This window comes from Lagenorhynchus albirostris, chromosome 13, assembly GCF_949774975.1.
Source record: "Lagenorhynchus albirostris chromosome 13, mLagAlb1.1, whole genome shotgun sequence".
In the NCBI taxonomy this organism is placed as follows: Eukaryota; Metazoa; Chordata; class Mammalia; order Artiodactyla; family Delphinidae; genus Lagenorhynchus; species Lagenorhynchus albirostris.
In genome coordinates this window covers 50,653,222-50,670,487 of record NC_083107.1, presented here as the reverse complement: position 1 = coordinate 50,670,487, position 17,266 = coordinate 50,653,222, and the positions used below count along the sequence as shown (strand labels likewise).

Here is a 17,266-nt window from a genome sequence, read left to right as displayed (position 1 = left end):
TGTGCACCGGGCGAGGGTCTGGGGTGCCACTTTTTCTCTCCCTGGAGGAGAATCTGCTGGGGACCACAGTTCTCCAAGAGGGAGCCCATAAGGAAAACAGGCTCCCCCAAAACCTGCCCTTGATAACATCAGGCCTGGCCAAATAGTATTTCTTTAAAAAAAAAATTTTTTTTTTTGGTTTCATTTTATTGGATAAAGGTTAAGAAAGCGCCAGCGTCTGAGAGAAGGAAAGCAAACGCCGCCCGGCTGCACCCCAGCCTGGTGAGGGTCCGTGGCGCGGCGAGGCACGCGTCTACCTGGAGGCGCTCGTCTCGGCCAGGCGGTTGTTCATGATGCCCAGCGCGCCCACGCCGCCTGAGAAGCCGTTCTGGCGCGTGTTGACGCACACGCTGCGCGGGTAGCCGTTGGCCGTTTCGGACAGCTGCTTCTGCAGCAGCGCCAGCGACACCTTGTTGGAGGCCGTGAGGTCGCGCATGGAGATGAGCTCGCCCGACAGGCGGCGGCCCTCTGCGTCGCTGTCGCGGGCCGCGGGGTCGGCGCCGAGCGCGGCCAGGCGGCGGCGCAGCCGGGAGCCCGGGGTGATGGCGTTGCGCCGGGCCAGGGGCGCGCCGGGCGCCGGGCAGCAGCGCGTGCAGCAGCGGCAGCTCAGCTTGCGCAGCATCCAGTTGAGCACCTGCTTGATGAGGATGGAGATGACGTTGAAGAGCGAGTAGATGCAGCACACGCCGAGCAGGATGAAGAGGAAGTTGCCCAGGCGGTAGAGCCCCTGGTTCCGGTAGGCGGCGTGCTGGCTGCTCACCAGGTCCCCGAAGCCGATGGTGCTGAAGGTGACGAAGCAGAAGTAGAGCGAGTCCACGTAGTCCCAGCCCTCCACGCTGGTGTACATGGCCGAGGCGCAGCAAGACAGCAGCACGGCGAACAGACCCAGGATCAGCAGCACGTGGTACACCGAGGGCTTCCAGCCCGCCAGGCAGTCGGCTTCCGAGAGCGCCGAGCCGCGGCGGAAGGTGGCGGGCAGCAGGCCGCTGCGGCGCAGCTGGCGCTCCCGACAGGCGCGCATGATGAAGGCCAGCAGCGAGATGATGCGCTCCAGGAAGAGGTTGAAGAACAGGATGGTGCCGGCACAGCCGAACAGCCCGTAGGCGATGAGGAAGGCCTTCCCGCCCACCGTTGCGGGGGTGGTCATGCCGAAACCTGTGGAGACCAGAGCAGGGATCAGCGAGGTCCTGGCTGAGCGGGTGGTCCCCACCCTGTGCGGGGCAGGCATGTGCAGGTGCTGACATGGCTCCTATGCTGAGTGGCATCGCTCAAGTGGTATTTAGACATTTCTCTGCCTTGGTGGCACTAGATATGGTTCCTAATCTGGGCAACCCCTAAACTGATGGAGAAGACATGGCCCCTCGTCTGGGGTGGGGGATCTATAAATCAATACGGGTGAGGCAAGATGGTCACTAGGAGGGACCCATCAGGAAACACAAAACAGAAGCCACTGCACAGATGCAAACTACTGTGAAGCCCACAAACTGAACAAGTGTCACCTGGTCTCCCATCCCTCAAATTGTTTTTAATGTACCAGTGGCACACCTGGGCCTTGTTAGGACAGACTTCCATAAAGGCTTCATTTTATGGGATTGCTGGGGACCAGGTAGGGTGTGTTCAGTCCAGGTAGCTATATTTGATGGTCTCTGAAAAGGGAGAGTTTTGTCAGTTTATGAAACCGACAAATGGATTGTTTGAGAATGAGTCCACAACCTTCAGAGAGTAAGCGTGGCTCTGCCATTGGACATCAGCTCCTTCTCACCCAAGGACCACCATCACCCTTGCTCACACTTGTAGCCAAGGGAAAGGTTTTGGCCGCGCTGGGTCCTGTGCTGCCGGGTGTCTGGAGTGGCTTTTATCCTGAGAGGTCTGCTCTGTGCCAGGGCAGCTGCTCAGTGCTTTGACTCTTGTAATTAAGTCTTAATTTACCCATTCGTTCAAAGCACCGTCTTTAAGGGAGCTTCCTTATCAACTGATCTCTGCAGAAGGCTTGGCTTCCCGCCAGGATGCTCGGCCCCTGTCATCCAGGGCAGTGCAGAGTGGCAGCTCTGCTCCTCCAGCCTGAGCTCTCAGCCAGCTGCCGGTTGTGATGTCCTTGTGGGACCCATGCTGCCTGCCTCTGGTTATGGGAGGGGATGTAATCCCTTAGCATGAAGATCCACTGCTGCCTGGAGTCTGAGCAGAAAATGCATCATCTGTCTGAGTGGCACAGTAGCACCTGTCAACACCTCTGTAGCAGAAGTTCAGGGGCATCCCTGTTTAATGCATGCCCGACGTCAGGAGATCTACCTGTGCACTGTTAAGTGGGGGTGGCGCCAGCTCTGGGAAGGGTGTGGCTTACCATTTCCCTAAAAAGGCCAGAGAAAGTTTTTTTCAGAATGATCCCTTAAACTTGTATGCTAATCATTTTCTAGATTCCTTGGAGGAAATGCCCAATTGCCTGACATTGTCTCCATCTTATGCTTAATGACTCAAGTTAGGAGAAAACCTTATCATGATACCTCTGTTGAGGAAGATGGATTATGTCCTTAGATTCAGAATTTGGCCGTAAGAGTGTGAAAAAAGCCAAACTAGCAGTATAACCAGGGACTCAATAGAGGGATTTTGCTACACTTTAAAGCCAAACTCAAGTTCTTGAATTCATGAAGAAATCAGCTCTGAATCGATATGACTATACGTGGAGTGGGAGTGTTTGTGTTTGTGTGTGTGTATTTACAAAAAGTCCTAGGTTGATGACCCAAGTGTCCAACAGCCTAATTCATGGTCTGTTCATACAAGGAAATACTGTACAGCAAGGAAAAAGCACAAACCACTGCTACTTGCAACAGCATGAATGAATCTCACAAAAAGAATGTTAAACAAAAGAAACTGGACACAGAAGAAGTATTCCATTTGCATAAAATTCAAAACCAGGCAAAACCAAGCTACAGTGTCTTTTTAGGGATGCATACTTGGCTGGCAAAATTATAAGGGAAATCGAGGAAGTAATTTTGATAAAAGTCAGAATTGGGGTTTCCTCTGGGGATGGCAGGGTGTGGTGACTGGAAGGGGACCCAGGGGGACTCTGGGGTGCTGGAAATCTTCTGTTGACCTGGGTGGTGGTTACATGGGTGTTTATTGTATAATAACTTTCAAATTGTATGTTTTATGATTTTTTTGTACTGTCATGATAAGAAACACTTCAAAATGCCTAGACCGTTAGAACTGTGAACTTAATTCTGGTCTGCCCCTCGCTGTATAGGTGAGGGAGAAGGGGCAGAGGGGACACGACCTACAGCTTGTGGGGGACAGATGCCACACATGTGTCCTGGCTTCTAGCTTCGTGCTTAGACCATCATACACAGCACTGCTGCTACTCATGAAGGGAAAACAACACCTCTCGTAGGGGGATCACTTGGCTAAATTCCTAAAGAAATGAAAAATCCTGAGCCTGGAATATTAATACTATGCCTAAGAGGATATTGAATGGGATTTTCCTATTTTTGAGAATTTTCAGCTAAAGTCTTAAAGCTAAGAGTGACGTGTAATATGTTAGCCCTCATTCTGAAGAGAAGTTTTAGATACCTCTATGTCATATCGATTAAAATAGCAAAATGGGTCTGGTGACTAGTAACCCCTACTACCCACTTCCAGGCTGTACAGAAAGGTTAGAAATTATCCAGGGATAATGGGAGACGGTCCTGAAGTAGGAGGGGCGCTGTGGCACCCGCAGGTCTAGAGATGGCGGTGGTGGTGATGGTGAAGAGAACGTCAGGCTGCAGCAAGGGCAGCCTGGCAGCTCATTTCCCAGTGGATGCTGGCTGAGCTGCAGACACTTGAAAGCTTACCCAGGAGCACTGGAGTGGAGCATGGTGAGGGTTTCGGGAGAGCCAGAGGTGTCTCCTGGAGTCTGACGCTGTGCTCGATAGTTCTCTGGGTCAGAGGCTGACCGGAGCAGCCCACACAGGCAGGGACAGGAAGAGGGCATCAGTGGGAGCAGTCTGTACTCCCAGGGCACCTTGCACCAAGGATGGGGGAGAGTGACGTGGGTCAAGCAGACTCTGCAGACGGCAGCCACATCTGAAGAGACGCTGCCCGGGAGGGCTGCCTGCTGGATCAAGGGTGCCTGAGGGGCGGAGGGCAGGGGACAGCATGCGATGTAGTCACAGGAAGCACCACCCACTTAGGGAAAGGTGCAGGGCAGTGGTCCCTGTATTGGGGGGGAAGGGGGGAATCTCCAAAGACCCAATGGGCTTCACGGAAGGGTATGTCTGTCCTAGCCGTGGGCATTGTGATGCCACCAGCAAAAGCTGAGAAAGGATGATAGTGGCACCAGTGATGTAAGACCAAGAGGAAACAAACAGATGACCCCTCCCACACTGCAGGTCCCTGAGCCGGGGGCCAGGCCAGAGCTGGAGGGAGAGGCTGAGCTTTGATTAGAAGTGAATTTGAAGATGGGATTTAGATTGGGTTGGACATCTGAGAATGGGTCTCAATTTTAAAACTGGTAATACTTAAAAAAATATTATTTGGAAAACTCTAGCATCTATCCAAGACGTTGTTAAGGAATCCAAAGGAGAACAGATAGATGAAGACAAAGCCATTTCCCATGCCAGCCCATTTAATAAACTGGTTCCAAAGGCCCACCACTCACAGTGCCAGCCCCGCAGGTCTCGTTTCGCTCCATCTCTACAACCTGTGAGGGAGGCACACCCCTGTTTAGCAGATGAGGAGACCTCGGGTCAAGGGGCTAAGTAGTTGCCCAGAAATGGTGGGGCTGAGCCTGAAACCCAGGTTGGCTGGTGTCTAACATCCACCTTCTCTCTGCCACCCTAGACTGTCTTCTGAGGGCACCACAGGGCCTCCATGCCTCTTAGAAAACCAAGAGGGCTGGCAGCTGGGAGAGCACTTTCATGTGGGCAGGGTGGCTGACCCTCAGTCACAACTCCTGTCCCCAAGAGTCCACTCTCCTCTTGTGGCTCTCTCTCCACTGACTGTTGCTGGGGAGGGGGGCCACTCCTCCCCCCTTAATGTCTTCACCAAGGTGGACTCATCCCCCTTCCCGTGGCACAGTTAAGACAGCGGGGCAATTCAAACCAGACTCAACCCAGGGCTTGGGGACAGCAGGAGGACTGAGGCACAGAAGGGACCGCTGCTTCTGGCCCACAGTCCAGCCGGTTGCCCCCAGGCAGGGCACTCGTCTGCCTGCTGGGCTCCTGACAGGACTGCCCCTGCCTGACCTACCCCCGAGTCAAAAGCCATCTCCACTCTCGAGGAGCATCTTCAGATTCCTCCCAACTCCTCCATGACTGGACTCCTGGCTTCTGCCCCAGCACCCCCTTTAGAGTCTGGGTTTCTTGCTGAGGATCTGCCTCTCCCCTGGATGACAGAACCCAGAATGAGACTTATTTTTCCACCCACGCTTCTCCTTCCCCACAGGGCTGTGGCCTTTGCCAGGGCCTCTACACAACAGCACCACCAGATATGCACCTGGAGCACCGTCATCCACCCGCTCATTCCTTTTTCCAGCAAACACTTACTGAAGACCTGGTTTGGCAGGCCTCGGGCGGCGCTCAGGGCTGTGGTGGAAAACCAGGCAGACACCCGCACAGAGGATCCGGGCTGCCTTCTTAGAGGTTTTGCACAGCTCCCCACCCCTCTGCTGCCAGTGGCTCAGCCCTGGGCCAGGGCACAGCTTTACCCTGCTGCCCCCATGCAGGGGCTGGGCCGGACCTGTCCTGAGGTGTCCTCACGGCTGTGACTCCAGGCCCAAAATGATGCCAAGTGCTTGGCTGGCTGTGGCACTCTCTGCCCAGAATGAAGGGGACAGGCAGGTCAGGAGTTCTCTGTCCAGCACAGAGGGCACCCAACACAAGTGTCCCTCTCACTGCCCCGATTCCTGAGGTCTGGCTCCTGTGCCCACTCCACTTCCCTTTGCTTTCCTACAGACCCACGTCGGCTCAGCTCCAGAGGCAGGGCGGAGGGGGCACAGTCTACCCTCCTGCCCCATCAACGCCGAGAGGCTCAGAGATCCGGGCTGCTGAGACCCCGGGGCCGGACCTCTTGCCGAGGGCAGTAGGGTCCGTGCCCGGTGCTGCTGCCTAGCCAGATGCTTCCCAGGGTGGAAGAACAGTCCCCTAAGCTCTGGGGAGCCAGGCTGGCTCTGGAGAGGGGCCTTGAAGCTTCAGCCAGAGAAAAGGCAAACCCTGCCACCCCGAAAATCCCCCTTTCCCCCACTCACACCCCGCGGAGGCGGGCGTAATCTGTCCCCGGGTTCGCACCAAGCCTCGATTTTGTTTATGCCACAATTGATCTGCCATCCCCGTTTGCAAAGAGCAGGCACTTGGGGGCTTTATTATGCCACTTTGACAAAAGCTGTGAAGCTCATTCCCACAGCCTGTCTGGTGCCGCCTTCGCAAATGGGGCCCTGGTGACAGGGCCTCCGGAGTTCAGCTCCGAGAGCCTGGAAGGGAGATGGAGAGACCGGCACTGGTCTGAATCAGGCCCTGGGTGGCAGCCTCTGTGCTGGACACTGGACGCATGTCCCCTCATCCAGTCCCTCCAACCACCCTGAGAGGGACGCATCATCAACCCCAACAATGCAGGCAAGGACGTGGGCCAAAGGAACCGAAGATACTCGGCTGAGTTTCCGTTTGTGAGTGGCTGAGCTGACCCTGAAGTCCTTTCCACTGCGCCAGATGGGAAGCCTGAGCTCATCACCTTGGGGACTTTTTCCCACTGGCTCTGCAGTATCAACTTGGTGGAGGGGAAATATAATTTATAATCCAATCTGGGATACTTTTGAGAGCAAATAATTAGCCCAGGACAGCAGGTGTAAACCAGAGTTGATCCAAGCAACTGGGCTGCATGATTAAAATGCAGATTCCAAGGCAGGTCCCACTCCAGAGGCTTATTTAGAGGGACCCAGGAATCTACATTTTAACAAATGTCCCCTGATGATTCTAATGTGAATGGGCTAAAGCCCTTCCTTTAAGAAACAATATTATGCTGTATCCCTGATGACCCTACTGGTTGGAATCTGCCCAATTTCAAATATTTTGATTTAAATTTCTTTTAAAAAAATTTTCAGCTTCATTGAGTTACAGTTGACATATAAAACTGTAAGATATTTAAAATATACATCATGATGATTTGTTGGTTTAAATTTCAAGGGACCTAACACCCTTGTTGTGGACATTGCAGCTGCCTCCTTAACCATCACCCCCCCCCAACCTAAAGTGTAGCAGCCAGGCCCCTTGGAGAACTGACCCAACGGCCAGGGGTGGGCTCCATTAGTCTAGGCCAATCAGGAAAATCCGGTCCCTTACCACGACTGGCTCAAGGATGGATAGGCCTAAGCCAATCAGTGCAGGCCATTTTCACGGCTACAGAGACTTGCTCAGGAATGGGCATGTGACCCCATTCAGGCCAATCAGATGAGAGGAGAGTTTCTCTGATAGTTTCTGGGTAAAATGCATCTCACTTTTTAAAAAAATACTTGTTTATTTTATTTATTCATTTTATTTATTTTTGGCTGCATTGGGTCTTAGTTGCAGCGCGTGGGATGTTCATTGAGGCACGAGGGATCTTTCGTTGCGGCGCACGGGCTTCTCCCTCTCTAGTTGTGGCATGCAGGGTTTTCTTCTCTCTGTCTCTCTAGTTCAGGCCCACGGGCTTAGTTGCCCTGTGGTGTGTGGGATCTTAGTTCCCCGACCAGGGATCGAACCCATGTCCCCTGCATTGGAAGGCAGATTCTTTACCACTGGACCACCAGGGAAGTCCCTAAATGCTTCTCACCTTTAAGAGCTGCCCTGGGTGTGGAGGGAGCAGGAGGTGGCCCCAGGAGTGGTTGGCGGCCACCTGTGGCCATGAGGAGCGAGCCTTAGACGAAGCTGACACTGCAGAAGGCTGTCCGAGTATCCTGAAAACCTAATGAGCTGTCCAAGCTGCAGGCTGCCTGACCTACCCTTGGACTTCCAGTTACATGAGCCCATAAATCTCTTTTCCTGCCTAAGCCTTCTGTGACAGGCGACCAAACACACTCCAGCTGGTGCCGATGGTTAAGGGCCTGGTTAGACATCCCAGGGTCAAGGAAATGGTATCAGACTTGAACTCAAAGCTTTGCCTGCTGTTGTAGCTTCTTATGAGCCAAGTGATCGAAGCAAGTCACTCTAACTCCTCTGAGCCTCTATTTCTTCACCTGTAGAACGTCGACCTCCCGATGCGAGCCCTCTCTGTGAACTGTAATACAACCTGCCAGTGGGTGTTCCTCAAGATGAGACAGTAGACTTGATGCGAGGTGGAGAGAATGCCCATGATTAAGAAAAAGAAATTTTAAGTAAAGTGAAACACGTTTATTTACTGCGGGACTTTTTAGAGCACGCACCGTGTTAATGTGATTTATGAAACCACCAGGGCTATGCTAACACTACCCAGTGTTCCCCAAACTAATCTGACCATCGAATGTATTTAGTCACCTCAGGTGACTCGAGTATTTCAAAGAGTAATATTTGTGAAATGCCATACTCTATCCTCATGAAGAATTAAGGATGAGGCATTTAAAAATATTCTCGAGGATTTCCCACGTTTTAAAAAGTCACTGCAACACTGCAATGCCTTTTCAGTGCCTGGCATGTAGAAGGTGTTGGGCCACGTCAGCTGAGTGAATGAACAGACTGTCACTCTACTTGTTTGGAGCAGTGATTCTCAAACTCGATTATCTAGGACCCAGCTGGGGATCTTGTTAGCTTCTGGGGTGGGGCTCACAATTCAGAATTTCTAACCTGGTCCCAGGTGAGGCCCCTGCAGCTGGTCAGTGAACCTTATTTTGAGTACCAAGCACAGATGACTTATAGTATTAATTACCTTCAGGGGCCTGTCTCCTGAAGAGAGATTGGGAACCCCTTGGGAGTAGGGACCAAATTATATTGGCTATTTGGAACTATAGGTTATATGGGCTGCTCAGGTTTGAATCCTAGCTCCACTACTCCCTAGCTGCGTGTCTTTGAGCAAATTACTTGACCTTTCTGTGCCTCATTTTTCTTATCTGTAAAGTGGAGATGATAATATTTGTATTTTTGTACTCAACTGGCTCAATATGGGCAAAACACTTAGAATAGTGCCTAGCACATTAATAAGCCCTTAATAAAGTCGTCTTCATCTTTCTGTTCTCCACAGTGAGCAAGGGAATCATGTATAAATTAGGCACTGATAGTTATTTGTTGACTGAAGATAAAAGTTTCAAGAACATCTCAAGGGTGAGAGTTAAATGTCAGGGAGAGTGAGAAAGCTGAGGTGTGGGGTTGGTGGGCAGAGGAGGGGAAAGGACCCATTAGGACTCATCAGATAAAATACAGGACTCCCAAATAAATACGAATTTCAGATAAACAAATCACTTTTTTTTTTTTTTTTTTTCTGTACGCGGGCCTCTCACTGTTGTGGCCTCCCCCGTTGTGGAGCACAGGCTCCGGACGCGCAGGCTCAGCGGCCATGGCTCACGGGCCCAGCCGCTCCGCGGCATGTGGGATCTTCCCGGACCGGGGCACGAACCCGTGTCCCCTGCATCGGCAGGTGGACTCTCAACCACTGTGCCACCAGGGAAGCCCACAAATCACTTTTTAATGTAAGTACATCCCAAACATTGCACAGGCCATATTTACACTAAAAAATGCTTCGTTGTTTTTCTGAAATTCATATTTGACTGGGAGTCCTGTATTTTTATCTGCTAAACCTGGCAGCCCTACCCATGGCCCTACTTGTCTGCTGGGCACTCTACTTTGGGGAGCGTCTCCTAACATCCCCCTCTCCCGGCATCCTTCCTGACTGGCTGGAGGAGGGATAACAGGCTCACTTTAACAGTCAAGGAGCCTAAAGGTCACACAGAACTGGGCCTTGCGCACCCGAGGCCAGGCCAGCAGCCTGGTCTTCCAGCGCCTCTCCCTCTCCAAACAGGGAACAGTGGGAGATGTGGAGTGGGCTGTGGTCAGAGGGTGGGGCTGCCACCGGGCTGCTCTGTGGTTGGAGCTGAGACACAGACTCTTGGGGAGAAGGAGGGAAGCTCCTGGCCATGTTCCGTGGAGGGGGGCTGGACGCTTGAGAGGAGACTGGAGCCCCAGGCCTGGAACCTCAAGGCTGCCCGTGTCATCCTTCTCCAAGTCCCTTCCCTGAGGAGGACAACTGAGTAGCCTGGCCAAACCTTTTGGGAGGGCTGGGAATGAAAGGAAGACTGGAAGAACTTTAGTGACGAATGGAAACGCGGAGGGGATAATAATAGCTGAAACGTGTTGAGCCCTCACTATTTCCGGGCACTGTGCCAAAGCTTCAGGCGTATCAATGCATATTCTGTCCTCACAGCTCTGTCAGGCACTGGGTAGCATTCATTCTAAGTCACGGCCTTTTTCCTGAAATTTTAACAGCCCTGAAATCAGGATGCATCTTACGGTCAATGACTCGACATAGTGTATTTGGCAGCATCCTAAATTCTCAATGGTACACGTTATTGGTACATTTATAATTGATGGTGTCTTAGATTTGATGAACTACAATGGGAACTATTATCATTCCCATTTGTGAGATTAGAAAACTGAGTCACACTTAATAAAGACACTTAGGTTAAATAACCTGCCCAGATCACAGAGCAAGCAAGTGGCAGAGCCCAGGTGTGAAACTAGAGGAGGGAGCTTGCGACGTGATAAGGGAAAAAGTTAAATGCACAAGAGTTCGGAGGAAAGAGACATAGGTTGCTTTTGGTTGGAGCAGCAGTTCTTAACTCTGGCTCCATAATGGAATCGCCTGGGAAATTTAAATTAGTCCCCAGACCAGCTTAGGTTAGAAGCAGGGCTGACGCTCTCCTGGTGCAGTGGCTGGGAGAGTCTTATGGAGGAAGAGGTATCTGTGTTCAGTCTTGTAGGGTGGATGGGATTTCGAGAGGGAGGAAGTAGAGGCCTGGGCTTGAGAAAGGTGTGCCCTGCTGGGAGAGCGCCGTGCACAGGGCCGGGGTAAGGGGCTGGGTTCAGCCTGGCTGGTTCCCACGTGCAGCTTGGTGTCTAGCCCACAGACGTTTAGTAACTCTTGCCGATGGAGTGGATGAACCTGTGGCAGAAGGAGAAGGACAAGGCTGGGAGACCCTCCTATCCACGTTGTACTCAGGCTGAACTTGCAGGAGCACTGTGGCTGTGAGAGTGTCACCTGACACCGCAAGAAGCTTCTTCGTCATCTGGGCCTGGCATCCAGCAACATGTCTGGCCTTGCAGAGACTTACAGACCCTGGAAGCATCAAGCTGCAGAAGATAAACTCGGAGTCTCCCCTCCTGCAGGCTCGGGAAGGGCCGGCATCAGCTTTCTTGGAGAGTTGAGAGCAGAGGCTGTGGCGTCAGGCTCTGGCGCCTCCACTTGCTGATGGGCCAATGGGGACACGTTATTTCTCCCCCTAAAAGGGGCCTGATGACTGCCTACTTCGTAAGGTTGCTGTGAGGAGTAAACGAGGAGGTGGCTCCCTGGTGCGCTCAAGAAGCAGCAAGTGTAGCTGGGAAACGCCCCGGCGAGGCCCCAGCCCTCACAGCGCAGCTGAAGAGCCAAAGGTGGAGCAAGGAACGGGCGAACCACGGACTAGGAGTTTCGGCGGAAAGGACAACCCCCCTGTACACACACCTAAGACGACTCTACCGCTAACTTGCTGTCCCTGCGTCTCGCCGGGCCTCTGTGTCCTCGGCGGTCCCCGGTGAGTGGCAGCGTCCCCTCTGGGATGGCTTCAGGCTCTGGTCCCTGCACCAAGGGGGTGGGGTGGGGAGGCCCCACCTTTTCCAATCCTGAAATCAAGGGTGGCAATGGGGGAGGGGGACGCCGGAGAGTGGGCCTGTGGTGGGAAAGCTGAGACCGGACTGCGACGTTTGCTGCCGCTGGAGGGTTTGTCTAAATTGTAACCGAGATGGGCAGCTCTCTGAGGGCGCAGTGCTGGGTTCCTTCCCACCACGGCCAGGTGGGGGCTGGGCTCGTGCTGGATGCTCCCTGACTCAGGACAAAGAGGCAACAGAAAAACACAAGTCACGTGGAGGAAGCGGACCCTTCCATTCTCCTGTTCAATTTTGCTTGTTCTCTGGGGGCCTTTGGGATGATCCTTGTTTGCTGAGAGCAGGGGGTGTGTGGGGATGGCTGAGAGGGCAGAGGGGCTAGGAAAAGAAGGCTGAACCCCGCAGGCTGCAGGTCGGGGATTTTTAACATTAGGAAAGTTTCGGTAATTTAGGAGTGATGGGCAAGTGACCCCAAGAATCAACTTCGAACCTCGGCACTGTTTTCCTCACCAGTGGGGCTGATTGAACCTGCCCCGCCGCGCGCTTCATCTGTGGGATTCAGGTTTTCTCTCCTCACCAGAAATCATTCAGCAAAATGAGTTATTAAAAGCCAGCTAACTACTCCTGCCTCCAGGAAGCTCCCGCTTACCAATCTCTCCCGGGGCCCGAGCTGGAGCAGCTGTCAAGCTCGGGCCCTCGGAGCTGGAGGGAAGATGACTCATTTACATAGAGCCCGTCCTCCGTCCTGCCCCCCAGATCTGTCCCCGTCTCTCTGATGACTAATCCTTTCCAGGGATGAGCTCACCGCCCCTCCTGCCCACCACGAAAGGAGCAGAGCCTTAGCCTCAGCCCAGAATTTGGGGAGAAGACTGGCTCCAAGGCCAGGGGAGGCAGGGACGGTCCCTGATGGGACAGAAGTCTGGCCATCGAGAGCCCGCACTGGGGCAGTGAGATGAGGAAAGCCCTGAAGCCCGCCCAGCCCTGGCCTTTGCTCCCTCCACCTTAGGGTCCCACACGCACACAGGGCTGTGGTGAGGCACAGGCCATCTCTCAGAAGGGCAGACACACCTGCTGTGGGGAGAAAGCAGGTCCACCAACCCGGAAGTGTCAATATGATGTCAACTGAATCACATTTCATCTCAAATCCTAGATCAGAGAGGAGCAGATTTTGAAGAGGGAATCTGCGGTGGTTCCCGTCAAGCAAAGGCCCCTGCTCTCACGTGCTCAGTTCCAATTCCTCTCAGTTCATTCAGTTTTTATCCACCTGGCGAAGCACGGGCTCATCGCTGCCCACGCAGCTGTGAACCACATTTGAAGGAGGGCCTCTGCGCCCAGGCTGAGGGGAGACGCGACGAAAGAGGCCAGTGCCCTGGAGGCTCGTGCCTCGGGGCCGCTCCTCAGGGCTCCGAGTCCATCCCGCTGACTCGGCCTTGGTGCCGGCCGCCTCGCCATACCTCTTCTCACAGAGCCGGTTTGGCTGGCTGCACTTTAAGCTGCAGCCAGGGGAGCGCTGTGGAGGGTCCCGGGGAACCCTGGGCGTGGCCTGCTGACGGGGCCCCTAGCCCGACAGGCTGGTAAGCCAGCACAAAGGGCTCCGTTAGGGCCTGGCTGGGTCAGCACGGCCTAGACTGGTGCCCTTGGACTGAGGCTGAGGGCTGAGGGCGCCTCCTTCTGCAAAGGGGGCGGCGGCTCTTCCTACCACACGGTCTGCTCCCAGCGCCCCTGCGGGGAAGGGAGATTGGTCACTGGCTTACAGGGAGGGAGGGGCGGAGGGGCTGGACGGCTAGAGCCTTCGGCTATGCGCCGCACTCTGCTGGTGTGTTCACAGAGGGATCCCCGGAGCTGCTCCCGGAGGCTGCGGCAGTGTGTGGCTCCTGGTCACTATTGAGGAATGGAAACCGAGGCTCAGAGAAGTGAAATGACCAGTGAGAGAACACCACCAGCATTCAGCTCCCAAGCCCCACATTCATGGCTCTTTCCATTCCACGTCTTAAGGCCTGACAGAGCCTTTGGTTCAGAGATCGTGGCTGTGATTTTCTGGGTTTTGCTGTTTTTTAAATTAATTATTTATGGTGGCGTTGGGTCTTCGTTGCTGCGCGCCGGGCTTTCTCTAGTTGTGGCCAGCGGGGGCTACGCTTTTTTGTGGTGCGTGGGCTTCTCATTGCAGTGGCTTCTCTTGTTGCGGAGCACGGGCTCTAGGCGTGTGGGCTTCAGTAGTTGTGGCACACAGGCTCAGTAGTTGTGGCTCACGGGCTCTAGAGCACAGGCTCAGTAGTTGTGGCGCACGGGCTTAGTCTCTCCACGGCATGTGGGATCTTCCCAGACCAGGGCTTGAAGCCGTGTCCCCTGCATTGGCAGGTGGATTCTCAACCACTGCGCCACCAGGGAAGACCCTGTGATTTTGTTTTGAAACATGCAAACAACTGTACCTTGCAGGAGGACTTGCTGTGGCCAAAATGCCTGCCCTGGGCCTATGGCATGAGTCTGTACCAGATCCCAAGCAACAGGAGATGGAGGCTAGGGCTCAGAGGTGTTAAGGACCTTGTCCAAGGTCCCAGAAATTCCAACTCAGGTCTGCTGACTCCAAATCCCACATTCCTTCCACCTCATGGTGATGACCTTGCCTTTAATCCCCTTCCCCCATTTGCACAGAGGCCCTGATGACTTGGGACCCAGATTCCTCGTTTTCTGAAAACATTCTTTCTCCTTCTGCACATTGTCCCAGATCGATTGCATTGAAGCATGGCTCTGCCCAGATCTCTCTCCTGCTCCCTCCACAATGAGCTCCCAAGTGACAGGAAGATCCAGAATTTCTTAGACTGGGATTCAAGGCCCCAACTTTTCTAGCATCATCTCCTCTCTTTGAACCTTCTTATTCAGGGCCACGAGTCCCCTCACTGATCCATACACACACATATTCATCCTCCACGTAGTTACTGAAAGCCTGCTCTGTGTCAGGCACTGTGGGGATATGAGGTGAGCAGGACAGGCAGAATCCCAGCCTGAAAGAACCTAGTGCCCTGCAAGCATACCACGAATATTCCCTCCTCCGTGCCTTTGCACCCGCCGTTCCCCATCTCTCAAAGTCTGTGACAACTTCTTTCCTTTTCTGTTCACCTACCTGAATTGCATTTGTCACCTGACAGCACTTAGAGTTCATCAGGCATTTAATTATGTGCTGCTCACAATGGCCCCTGTACTACTGACTGTGGTCCCACAGGATTATTTAACCTTGTGTGTTTCTGTGTGCCTTGCCAATGAGGACATGACTCGTGTCTTATGTTTCCTGTCACACTTTATAATGCAGGAGTTCAAGGAACAGCTGCTAACTTCCTGGCAGAACCAGTGGTTTGTGTAGCGACCACCAGCATGTTCCGTACCAGAAATGTGGTTTCCATCTTAGTTTTAGTTAATTTATCTAACATGTTTTTGAGAACTGCTGTGTGCCAGGCATGGGGGGGGGGGGAATACTCAGATGTACAATATTGTCCATACCCTGCTGCCAGAGGCCACCAGGTACACACCTGCAGGTGAACAAAATTGAGTCTACTGACTCACTTTAACAAGGGAGACTGTCCACCATGGGGGGCATTGCCGTCAGCAGGTATCAGAAAGGACTCATTCAGGATTTGGGCTTGAGTTAGGTGACTTGGGGGCGGGCTCAAGAAAGCAGGGCTTTGCTCTGAATTGGACGCTACCAAAGCAGGGAGCAGGGGTAATTCTAGGATTGGGTGTTTTAATAACTCTTACCTAGAAGGGGGAATGATGGGGCAAGGCCAAAGCTGGGATTGGTAAAGAAGCAGCAGTCGCTCATGTTAACCACATGGGGGTGTTTGGTCATTTTTGTGGTTTGGATGATGTTATTATTTGGTCTCTGTTCAGACATGATTACCGGTGAGTGGTTTGGTTTTTACTCTCACTCCACCCTGGTCCCAAGGTGGCCTCATGTGATGTAGATGTCCTGGGAAATTGCTTATGTTCAAGGTCAGAACCCCAACCCCACACTTCCTGTTGCCTAGCTGTGAGTGCTGGGCCAGCTCCTGGCTCTCAGAGGTTGCTTTTGTCTTTCTGAAGACAGTTCTGCACTTAGCGTTCCATAAGATGCTATTCACTATTTCTTTTTAAAGAAATTCCCTCCAAGTCTTCCAGTTTATTTGGCTATATATATGGGAGACATCATGGAATGCCAGGAAACAAGAGAAGAGGTCTGGGTGGGCTTCCTAGAGGAGGTGCCGCTGGCTGAATAGTAAAGATGCCTTGCCCAAGCAGGTGGAGGCAGTGGGAGAGAGTCTTGGAGGTCTGGGCTGGAACTTGGGTTCAAGGGTCATGTGGATAAGACGTCCCAGGAAGCATGTACAGTATGAGAATGGGGGCCCCTGGGGAACCCCAGCATTTAAAGAGCAGAAGAGGAGCCTGTGAAGGAGGCTTTCATTCACTCAACATATAGTTACTGAGGGCCCACTATCTACCAGGCCCTTGGGAGTCATGAGTGATCAAGACAAAGTTCTCTCACGAGGCTTACATTTCAGCATGGGAGATGGATAATAAACTACAAACATAATGTGCAAGTAAACTACATGGCATATTGGAAAGTGGCAAGTGTTACGGAAGAAGAAGAAGGAAAAGAAGGGGAAGAAGGAGAGGAAGAGGAAGGAGAAGGAGAACAATAAGAGGAAGAGGAGGAAGAGGAAGAAGGAGAAGGAAGAGGAAGGAGGAGGAGGGGGGAAGGAGGGGGGAAGAAGGAGAAGGAAGAGGAAGGAGGAGGAGGAGGCTTCCCTGGTGGCGCAGTGGTTAAGAATCCGCCTGCCAATGCAGGGGACACGGGTTTGAGCCCTGGTCCAGGAAGATCCCACATGCCGCGGAGCAGCTAAGCCCTTATGCCACAACTACTGAGCTTGCACTCTAGAACCCACGAGCCACAACTACTGAGCCTGTGAGCCACAACTTCTGAAGCCCAGGCGCCTAGAGCCCATGCTTCGCAACAAGAGAAGCCACTGCAACGAGAAGCCTGTGCACAGCAACAAAGAGTAGCCCCTGCTCGCCGCAACTAGAGAAAGACCGCGCACAACAAAAAAGACCCAATGCAGTCAAAAATAAATAAACAAATAAAAATTTTTAGAGAAGAAGAAGAAGTAAAAAGAGTTGGTTGAGGGGGTGGGGAGAGCCTGGGGAAGGGAGGGGGCAAGTTGCAGTATTAAGTGGGTGGGTCAGGACAGGCCTCATTGAGGAAGTAACATCTGATGAAGGACTGGAAGGAGGTGACATCTAGAGGAAGGGTATTCCAGGCCAATCAGCAGCCAGAGCAAAGGCCCTGAGGCAGGGAGATGGAGGTGTGGGAGAAGAGAAGAGGGAAAAATAGAGGAAACACTGGACAAAGAGTTGGTCAGCAGATCTCTTATGGACACTCTCAGGGCAAAGTTTAAGTTACACAAATGCCCCAGAATATGAATAAAACCGAG

The 17,266-nt window shown here is 52.9% G+C and overlaps 1 protein-coding gene across 1 annotated transcript in view; it reads right to left on the bottom strand.

Moving 5' to 3' along the window:
* Window positions 1-281: 281 nt before the first annotated feature.
* The window catches only part of KCNK12 (potassium two pore domain channel subfamily K member 12), a 51,602-nt gene continuing 34,617 nt past the window's right edge, over window positions 282-17,266 (bottom strand). The window contains exon 2 of the mRNA XM_060169681.1: window positions 282-1,194. Coding sequence (XP_060025664.1) covers window positions 293-1,194 — 902 coding nt within the window. The 3' untranslated portion in view covers window positions 282-292. The remainder of the gene's footprint in view (window positions 1,195-17,266) is intronic.